Source organism: Oncorhynchus mykiss, chromosome 10 (assembly GCF_057628025.1).
Source record: "Oncorhynchus mykiss isolate SJ-2025 chromosome 10, ASM5762802v1, whole genome shotgun sequence".
NCBI lineage: Eukaryota > Metazoa > Chordata > Actinopteri > Salmoniformes > Salmonidae > Oncorhynchus > Oncorhynchus mykiss.
Genome location: NC_143031.1, coordinates 43,355,040 through 43,365,156, shown reverse-complemented (window position 1 = coordinate 43,365,156; position 10,117 = coordinate 43,355,040). Strand labels below are relative to the sequence as shown.

Here is a 10,117-nt window from a genome sequence, read left to right as displayed (position 1 = left end):
TGACCATCCACGTTAGTCAAGATGACATTTATTGAGTGTTCAGATCACCAACAATGTGAATCCAGTCTGAAAAGAATCGGTGCATGAACCAAAAGGCCAAGGCAGAAGAAAGCAGTGTGGTCAGTACACTCAGACAAAGTTGGATGTAATTGGACTGGGCAGCACATTCATAGAATTATTATAACACAGATGTATACACTTTTGCCATAGGAAATATAGGTTTTAATCATCATTTCATTGGTTTGCCATGAGTGTTGAGGTATATATCCCCTCACAATGTCTAGAGAGTTTACTTCATGAATTTCTGAATGCATGTCACCCCATGTGTTACTCCATATGGTCAGCCCCCGTAGTCGAGCTACACAACACATGTTGATGATGTTACTGCTCAGGAGAGGTTAGATGATAGGACAATTTCATGTCCCAAAGGGAATCTGAACAATATAAAGAATGAAGGTATCATACGGATCTAGGAACAATTACAATCAAAAAACAATTCTAGGGAATGGAACTGACTGACAATGTAAGCCTATTTGATTGAATTATAGTTTTAGGGTAGAATGATGGCTGTAGGGTAGAATTTTGGAGAGGAAGGTGTTGATATTTGTGGCTAGTCTTACTGCTGCAGTAGCATTTGTGCACTTATTTAGTGTAATTTAGGGTTGTAGTACGTAGGCCTATCTGGATACGTCTGGAATTGAGTCAGACATATCCATATTCAGACATATCCAGTTAAATAAAGGTTACATTTAAAAATATATATATTTTATCCATGCCTCAAAATGATACAAAGAAAAGTCGTAAACATGCCTGTTTCTTGGTTAGGGAAAACACGCGAGGAAACAATAAAGAAATTACATTAATTCAGAACATTGGCAGTGGCACGTTGCCAATAAATGTTGTTTCTGACGTTCTGAACGGAGAGCACCGCTGGGGCAACGTGATAGAGAAGCATAGAAGAGCCCCGTGCAGTCAGGACACCGCCCTACTCAACCAATGAATGCATTCGCTGGGCGTGGTATATTTGGCTCGAGCAGAGTCGGAGTCAGTTGAGGACCAATCAATGCCACACATGGGAGCAGACAAGGGGCGTCATCACGTGTGCTTTTGCGTGTTCCCTCCCAGTACTGCGAATACAATGTGCGGTTTTGTTCAGTGTGTGTGTTACTTGTCTTGCAGTCTGTTAACATTGGACCAGGTCGCTGAAGATGTCATTTCGGGTTTCTGCAATTAAAATAATAATAATTGTAAACCTACTGAATACACTGTGGAATAAGTTTCAATAGTGTTTGCCTCGGAACGTATTTTCTCTTCATGGAATAAGGTGAGAATGTCAACTCTGATCAAGAACTAACTATGGTTTCGTTAACGTTAGCTAGCTATTTTGGTTGTAGTAGCTTACAGTTATCTATTTATTTTAATAGGCAAGTTAGTTAAGAATATATTGTTATATACAATGACGCCCTACCCCGGACAAACCCTAAAGACGCTGGGCCAATTGGGACTCCCAGTCACGGCCGGTTGTGATAAACTGGAATCGAACCAGGGTCTGAGATGCAGTGCCTTAGACTGCTGCGCCACGCGGGAGCCCCAGAATCTAGCTAACGTTACATGTTTATGTTTTTTTAATGATCACTATTGACATTAGCAAGTGAAGCATTGTTGTGGCATGGCAAGAGTGTAAAACAAGGATTTTTTTTGTGTGTGTGTGTGAATCTAGTTAGCTAGATACAGTTTAATATTTATTGGTAAGTTCGTGTTTCGTACAAGCAAGACTCATCTTTTACCAGGTTTGTGTCAGGTAGAATAAATCCACGAGCTCATTCGGGACCTAGCTAGCTATGTGCCCTAGTCTAGTAGAGGCACGTTGCCTTCACTGTCGTCAACAATAAATCCCACAGCGGTGTCATCCTGTTAGTTACAGTAACCCTCAAGACATGCTAGATAGGGAAATGGACTACAGAGTCACTTTCTCTAGCATTTGGTTACCTGTTATTGTCAGTTTACGGTTCTTGACAGGGATTTTATTTTTATGGTCGATGTCCTATATATGGAGATCAAGTTCTTTGAGCCTGTCCATACTTGGATACACATGACTTTAGGCGACTTGAAATCAAGCAATTTAGTTATGTGAGTTAACTATTGCCTTTACAGTGATGTGTTTTTTTGGTAATGTTGTAGTGAAGTTAGATGTACTAGTGTTTACACAGATGTCTGACTCATGATCTCACGTGACTCACCACTCATGATTGTGAATGATTTCTTCTAGCAGGTATCCTGCCAAATCATCTAGTGCACTGAGTGTGGACACACGAGGAAGAGCAAACGGACAAAGAAAGGCTCTTCTCTTCAATTGGCCTGTCAGGTTCATAAGCTTTGACCTGACAAAAAAACTCAAGATCAATGAGATACAGTCCATACTTTGTCCATATCTTCTCTCTCATTTTTGCTTTTCCAAGCCATGACTCAATCTAAGTTTAGTAGCCCCACTTAGTGGCAGGGTATCACAGCTCTGTTTTGACAGATACTTTTTGTCATACAGCAATAGTCAATCACTCATACTGCTTATTATGAGTGATGAGAATGCAAACACCACTTCTGGAAATGACACTAGTGGAGTAAGTTTAGCAGAAGATGCGGTGGCAGGACAAGAGGCAGGCTCCCAGTCCGCTGAGTCTGGACTGAGTCAGACTGGCAGCTCCAATGGAAATGGACAGAGGACTCGGTCTGGGGCCAAGTCCTCAAACTCTGATGACACCGATGCCCACTTGAGCGGGAACGACTCAGCCGAGAGAGAAGTGGAAGGTCACATGGGGCATGAGGCATCAACCTGCAGCAGCTCCCATAATGGGAAGGACTCTGCCATGGAGACAACCGAGAGCAAAAGGTAAAAAGTTTAACAGAATACATACGCCAAACACCACAACCATGTACAGATGGTAGCCGGTAGACACCGCTTATACTATTGTAATGAATGCTCAGCAGTGATAGTAACATCATGTTATTTTGGCCGGTCAGCTCCAACTCCCACAGCACTTCCCTTCCCAACAGCTCTATGGTCTACAGCCTGCTGAGTGGCAGCTCAGAGCAGGACCACCCATCCACCAGCGGCTGCAGCAGTGGCCAGCCGGCCCGGCTGCAGACCCAGAGAGAGTTGCTCAAGGCCCTGAAGGAGCTGAAGATCCGCATGCCTGCAGACCACCGGACAAAAGGCCGCTCCAGCACTCTGGCCTCCCTGCAGTACGCTCTCAACTGTGTCAAACAAGTCAGAGGTAAGATACTGCCTTTTGAGCCATGCCTTTTGCTACATGTATACTGCAAGGCTTTAGCATGAAATAGCATGACTACTCTCTAACTATAATAGCTATTTATACTGTCTGAATGTGTGTGTGTTTTTAGCGAATCAGGAGTATTACCACCAGTGGAGTGTGGAGGAGAGCCACGGTTGCAGTCTGGACCTCTCAGCCTTCACCACAGAGGAACTGGACAACATCACCTCTGAATACACACTCCAGAACACGGTAGGAACTAGAGAACAATCTTTGTCTACTAGAACCAGACTAACAGTTCTTAAACCCAACCGAACATTGTTCTGACCTGTTTCTTCTCCTGTACAGGACACATTCTCTGTTGGAGTGTCCTTCCTCTCTGGGAAGGTGGTGTACATCTCTCCCCAGGCCTCTCCCATGCTGCGCACTAAACCTGAGCGACTACAGGGAGCGCTCTTCTCTGAGCTGCTGGCCCCCCAGGACGTCAGCACTTTCTACAGCAGCACGGCTCCCTGCCGCCTGCCCCCCTGGGCCTCCTGTACTGGCTCCAGTAAGTTTCCACACCTCTAATTCAGCTCTGAATTCACATGGAAATGGATCATCACATTTGTGTATGTGATGTAAATATTGTTGTGGTGCTAATATCTCCCCTCTCTCTATCTCCCTCAGTGACCTCCCCTGTGGACTGCACCCAGGAGAAATCCATGTTCTGCCGCATCAGTGGTGGGAGGGACAGCGAGGGGGAGGTGCGGTATTACCCCTTCCGTATGACCCCCTACCAGCTGACACTGCGGGACTCTGATATGTCTCAGCCACAGCCCTGCTGCCTGCTCATTGCTGAGAAGGTGCACTCAGGATATGAAGCTCCCCGTATCCCAGCTGACAAGAGGATTTTCACCACGAGCCACACCCCCAGCTGTCTCTTTCAGGAAGTCGATGAAAGGGCTGTGCCGTTGCTAGGCTACCTGCCCCAGGACCTGGTTGGGACCCCTGTCCTCATGTACCTCCACCCTGATGACAGGCCTGTCATGGTGGCCATACACAAGAAGAGTGAGTACTCCTGTCCAACAGTCATGCCTTATACATTCTGTAAGGATTCATAAACCAGCAAATGGATGAATGATTATGTTCTTATTTATACTCAATCAAAATGTTAACATATTTGGTTCTCCGCTCAGTTCTCCAGTCAGCGGGCCAGCCCTTTGAACACTCGCCCCTTCGTATGTGTGCCCGGAACGGGGAGTATCTCACCATAGATACCAGCTGGTCCTCCTTCGTTAACCCCTGGAGCCGCAAAGTGGCCTTCATCGTTGGTCGACACAAAGTCAGAACGTGAGTAGTTGACCTCTCTGCTACGTCAATGACCTTCACAACCTTGCAATAGCCACATTTGAACTGCTCTGTAACCTATTTGTGTAGCTATCAAGCCGAGTCTTGTTCTAAACCCCATTCCCTTGTCCTTCTCCCCTCATCTGCAGGAGTCCCCTGAACGAGGATGTGTTCACGCCTACTGTGGAGGTGGAGGCGCGGGCCATGTCTCCAGAGATCCCCAGGCTCAGTGAGCAGATCCACCGCGTGCTGGTGCAGCCTGTCCACAGTGGTGGCTCCCAGGGCTACTGCAGCTCCCACGGATCCCACCCACAGAGGCCCAGCCCAGGCTCCTCGTCAGGCAGCAACAGCCCCTCCACCAAGGAGCTCATCCTGAAGACCATCCAGAGACCAGTGAGTACTAACACAATCATAACCTCACGCATGTTTCTGTTGTCTATTTGATCAGGTAACAAGATTTGAACAGGGTCATTTTAGTTTGTAATGTTTGTAACTAGGCCTAATTCTCCCCTATCTCTGTTCCACAGCAGATGACATTCCAGCAGATGTGTAAGGACGTCCACATGGTGAAGACCAATGGTCAGCAGGTCTTCACCAAGTCCCGCAACCGCCCAGCACTCCGCAAACACGCCAGCACTGGTAAACACCTGGAATTATTTAAAAAAATAATAAGTTTGTTTCAGAATTTTGTTCTATAAAATGTCCCAATTATAAATGTATAGCGTAGATAATGCGGTTCTTCTTCCTCTCAGGAGCCCTGGTGGTGCCAGAGAATTTAAACAAGGACTTGGGACCTATTGGAGCTCTGGGGCCAACTAAAACCCTGGCCTCCGTGCAGTCAAGGAAAGACCCGTCAGCCAACTACTCCTACCAGCAGATCAACTGTCTGGACAGCATCGTACGCTACCTGGAGAGCTGCAACGTCCCCAACACAGTGAAGAGGAAATGTGGCTCCTCCTCCTGCACCACGTCATCAACGTCAGACGATGACAAGCAGAGGGAGTTGCCTGGAACAGCTAAAGGTACACAATAAAGATCACATTGAAACACCTCAAATTATGTTTTTTTCGATGCCTTTTTTTATGCTCTGCATGTATTTTTGGTGTCTTAACTGTGTGTTTCCTTACAGACCTCGAAGGCCCCCAGAGTAATGAAGGGTCTAAAGGGGGGCCACAGATGAGCCCTCTGGCGCTGCACTGCAAGGCTGAGAGTGTGGTCTCTGTCACGTCCCAATGCAGCTTCAGCAGCACCATTGTCCACGTTGGTGACAAGAAGCCCCCAGAGTCAGGTAGGTCACATCCCTTTATTGTCCGACTGTTTGTTTACCTCTCTTCTTGGCCTCCGTCTCTTCTCGCTCATCTCTGATGTATTGTCAACCTTATTCCTTGCAGATATAGTTATGATGGAGGAGACACCAGCCACCCCCACTCTCACCGTCACCTCTCCAGCCCCAGCCACTAACAACGCCATCACAATGTTAGTGACCCCCCGGCCGTTGGCCCTGCCCAGCCCGGCACCACCCAGCCCTGCCCAGCCCGATAGGGACGGCCGCAGGTCAGCTGGATGCTCAGGCCGCCTGGGTCTGACCAAGGAGGTGCTGTCTGCCCACACCCAGCAGGAGGAACAGGTGTTCCTGAGCCGGTTCAGAGACCTGGGACAGCTCCACGTGCTGGACCCTGGCCCTCCTCCTCTGAGAGGACTCACCACCACACCCAAAGGTAAGACAGACACTTCAAGTGGAGATGTGGTTTTTATTATGACTGTGAAAGGTAATATGAATGAGAGACCAGTGTTTTTCCATGCAGCTCACCCCTGTGTTCTCTCTGTGTCTCTCCCTCTCTATGTGTCTCTGTCTCAGGAGTGCACAGCTCGAAGGACTACCCAGCAGGTGGCCATGGACGGAGGAGGGGCCGCGGGGGAAAGAGGCTGAAGCACCAGCAGGAGGGCTCCCAGCGTGGGATGAACGGTAGTTTCAGGAGGGAAGGGCAGGGGCCCCAAGGCCTCACATTCCCCATGGGTCAACCCCTGATGATGCAGGGACCCCTGACCTCGTCCTCTTCCTGGCCCGCCTCTGAGGCCAGTATCCCTCCTGCCGTGGCCCAGTACCCTCCAGGAGTCCTGCCCTTCTTTCCACTCTACCCCAGCGTGCAACAACAAGTCCTGGGCCACACCGGCGTGAACCCCAATGCCATGCAGATGGGCTACCCCAGCCCCCAGCCAGGCTTACCGTACCCCATGCATACCATGCCGTTGGCTCCCCCAATGATGGTTGTTCTGCCCAACTACATGTTCCCTCAACTCAACGGAGGTGTATCACCGCTCAATACCACCATGCCTCAGTATAACACAACCATACCGAACCTTTGCCCCGGTATCCCTGGTATGGCACAACTTAACCAAGCACTACCGCTGTTCAAACAGACTATCCCACTACCACAACTCAATCCTGGATTGGCTCAGTTCAACCCCGCTATGATGCAGATGAATGGCATGCCTCGTGTTAGTCCCGCCCTAGCTCAACTCAACCCGTCACAGGTCAAACCGACTTTGTCGATGATCCCCCAACACTGTTACGATCCCCGCCCAGCATTACCTTTCCCAAATCCCATTCCGATTCCCAGCTTTGCCTTACCCGAGATGGATCCCACCTTTGTCCAACGTGGCAACTCCCGCTCCAGCACCCCTCAGTCCACGTGCCAAGCCCCCCTGGAGGGGACAGACTCGCCCCTCTTCCAGTCACGATGCTCCTCCCCCCTCAACCTGCTACAGCTGGAGGAGTTGCCAGGCAACCGCCAGGAGGGCATGTCGACAGGGGCACAGCAGACATTGCCCCCACCTGGCTCGGTATCACAGTTCGGAGGTCAAGGCTCTGTTAAGCGAAGCATGAAGGGTGACGACAGAGAGGACGATAACGTGAGTTTTAAACTGCAATCCATTTAGAAAATATAATTACCAAAAGGTTAATTTGAGTCTAGTGAGTTCTAGTCATTAACCCTGTCTCTCCTGTGTTCTCTTCCTCCAGGATAATGCTGATGACCAGGACGCAATGTCCACCTCCAGTGACCTGCTAGACCTACTGTTGCAGGAGGACGCCTGCTCAGGCACCGGCTCGGCCGCCTCTGCCTCCGGGTCCTCAGGCTCTGGCTCTAATGGATGCAGCACCTCAGGGAGTGGCACAAGTGAGTTTAACACCTCCCAGATTATTCTTGTTAGCGCTGTGATTGGTAAAGGATGTTTATATATTGTGACTGATATGTCATGATACGAACTGAACATGTTCCTTTTTCAACCACAGGAAGTAGCAACACCAGCAAATACTTTGGCAGCGTTGACTCGTCGGAGAACGACCATTCCCATAAGCAGGCACCAGGGGGGGCTGAAGAGGCCCAGCTCATGAAATATGTCCTTCAGGACCCTATCTGGCTCCTTACGGCCAACACAGATGACAAGGTTATGATGACGTACCAAATGCCCACCAGGTAAGAATTCATTATGGTCACTGCACTACACTGTTGTCATGGCAATTGTAGTCATGATTAATATGAAATGCTATTGTAATTGTATTTATGAATGATGATGTAGTAGTATATTTATATATTATTTATTCATACAGACTATGAAAAAGAGAGAAATGCCTTCTCACCGTTCTGCTACTAATACACCTTTTACAGACTATGGCATATCTATGGACATGTGAAAGAGTGTCGGTGTGTGTGTGATTTTTAAAGGGACAAGGAGACTGTTCTCAGGGAGGATGGTATGATACTGAGGGCGGTGCAGAAACAGCAGCCGCGCTTCACTGAGGAGCAGAAGAGAGAGCTGATCCAGGTCCATCCCTGGATGGGCACCGGACGCCTGCCACAGGCCATCAACAGCCCTGTAAGTCAGCACACAGACACATACTGGAGACCGTAGCTACAACCCCGTCTCTCTCAGACAAGGAAAGATTCACAGGAATCAGTATAGATGACAGTGGAGATTAATATATTTAAAAAATACTTGTGAAGAACGGGTTTATTCAACTCTTGTCCCTCTGCTTGTGTTTAGACTTGTACAGGGTGCGGTTCTCCTCCCACTTCCTCCGCCCCCCGGCCCTTTAATGTGGAGCTGCAGGACATGGATCTGACACGGGTCCTCCAGCTACAGGAAGAGACCCCTGTTACCATGGCAACAGACACACATGACACCTCCATCCCACCACCACAAGCACCCCAGACAGAGACTAAGGGGGGTGAGCGGCAAGGGGAGCAGGAACGAGATGGTAAGGACACCGGAGTGAAAGAGTTGGAGGTGATGTCATCATCCGGAACAGAGAAAGGGGACTCTGGCAGTTAACGGCAACCAAGGAGTTCTATATGGCCAATGACTCTAAAACGCAATGCATTGGGACAACCGGGAGCCAAGGTCACTGTTAATGTGTTGTGTTTGAACAAAGAAGAGAACATGGATAAGGAGTCAAAGAATACCTGATCCTGTTTAAAGACATAGAGAATGTAGCTCAACGTATATGGAATCTAAGGTGTAAATATTCTATGTATTTTAAGTGTAAAAATGGAAAGAGAAGCCCTTAGTAAATATTTAATTGGCATGTTTGGTTCCCTGTCTAAGGAAATTCACTGCTTTGGGACTTTTCTCCCCTTATAGTGACACTTTGATAGTTTTACAAGTTATTGTGTGTATCAACGCAATATAATTTATTTGTCCAATGTCCATATTGGAAAATGATGTCAAATCTATTGTCAACCATTAAATCGCAAATTCATTTAGAAAAATATATTTGGTAGAATACTTATTTCAAGTATTTTCTAAGTCATTTCTGATATTGTACCATGTGTATATTACAGTATACCACCGACCAGGAGCTGACATACTACAGTTTTCTGTGGGCTGTTTTGTCATGTAATGTTCTGAATGGTTCATTTCTTTCATAATGTAATTGTACAACACAATCGTTGTAAAAATATGTAAAGTTTTAGCCATTATTGGGAAACTATCCTATTTTTTTAATCTCCAGAGAAATACATAAAGACCATGTTAAAAGAAATAGCCTGTTTTGTTTGAGTCGTTATGGGTGTTTCTGTACAAATAGTATTTCACATTTGTCAGGAGCAGAGATGGGCATTCCCATGTTAACAACAGATGGAGCCAGTGTTGTTGATGAGGGAGAGGAGCAGGCCTTGATCATGCAGTTGGTCAGGCCTTGATCATGCAGTTGGTCAGGCCTTGATCATGCAGTTGGTCAGGCCTTGATCATGCAGTTGGTCAGGCCTTGATCATGCAGTTGGTCAGGCCTTGATCATGCAGTTGGTCAGGCCTTGATCATGCAGTTGGTCAGGCCTTGATCATGCAGTTGGTCAGGCCTTGATCATGCAGTTGGTCAAGGCCAATATGTTCTATCAATAGTTAGTCTGCCCCTTATTCCCTTTTTCATTACTGTAAATGAAAGGATTAGTCACTTATTACAACTCTTTGGGGGGATTTTGGTATGTAATACATATTAAAAAGTGAAATGTAATTTA

At 47.4% G+C, this 10,117-nt stretch overlaps 1 protein-coding gene across 8 annotated transcripts; it reads left to right on the top strand.

Moving 5' to 3' along the window:
- Positions 1 to 982: 982 nt before the first annotated feature.
- On the top strand, positions 983 to 10,117 carry LOC110533944 (period circadian protein homolog 1). Of its 8 annotated transcripts, none has more exons than XM_090186706.1 (17): positions 983 to 1,324; positions 2,273 to 2,887; positions 3,052 to 3,272; positions 3,400 to 3,521; positions 3,618 to 3,819; positions 3,939 to 4,319; positions 4,448 to 4,601; positions 4,748 to 4,991; positions 5,129 to 5,237; positions 5,351 to 5,620; positions 5,728 to 5,886; positions 5,990 to 6,316; positions 6,457 to 7,511; positions 7,621 to 7,777; positions 7,894 to 8,077; positions 8,327 to 8,477; positions 8,646 to 10,117. In XM_090186706.1, the coding sequence occupies exons 2-17, from the start codon at positions 2,571 to 2,573 to the stop codon at positions 8,931 to 8,933; spliced, it is 4,341 nt and encodes a 1,446-aa protein (XP_090042832.1). In that variant the 5' UTR covers positions 983 to 1,324; positions 2,273 to 2,570; the 3' UTR covers positions 8,934 to 10,117. The 8 variants fall into 8 exon arrangements, with proteins under 8 accessions (XP_090042832.1, XP_021474209.3, XP_021474206.3 ...); XM_021618534.3 differs by having other exon boundaries at positions 5,126 to 5,237; XM_021618531.3 differs by having other exon boundaries at positions 1,068 to 1,324; positions 3,019 to 3,272; positions 5,126 to 5,237.

Bases quoted from the DNA above. Each gene is read 5' to 3' on its own strand.
- LOC110533944 (XM_021618531.3), top strand. From the start codon at position 2,571: ATGAGTGATGAGAATGCAAACACCACTTCTGGAAATGACACTAGTGGA. The intron at 3,820-3,938 runs GTAAGTTTCCAC...TATCTCCCTCAG, and splicing joins GGCCTCCTGTACTGGCTCCA to TGACCTCCCCTGTGGACTGC. The intron at 4,602-4,747 runs GTGAGTAGTTGA...CCTCATCTGCAG, and splicing joins GGTCGACACAAAGTCAGAAC to GAGTCCCCTGAACGAGGATG.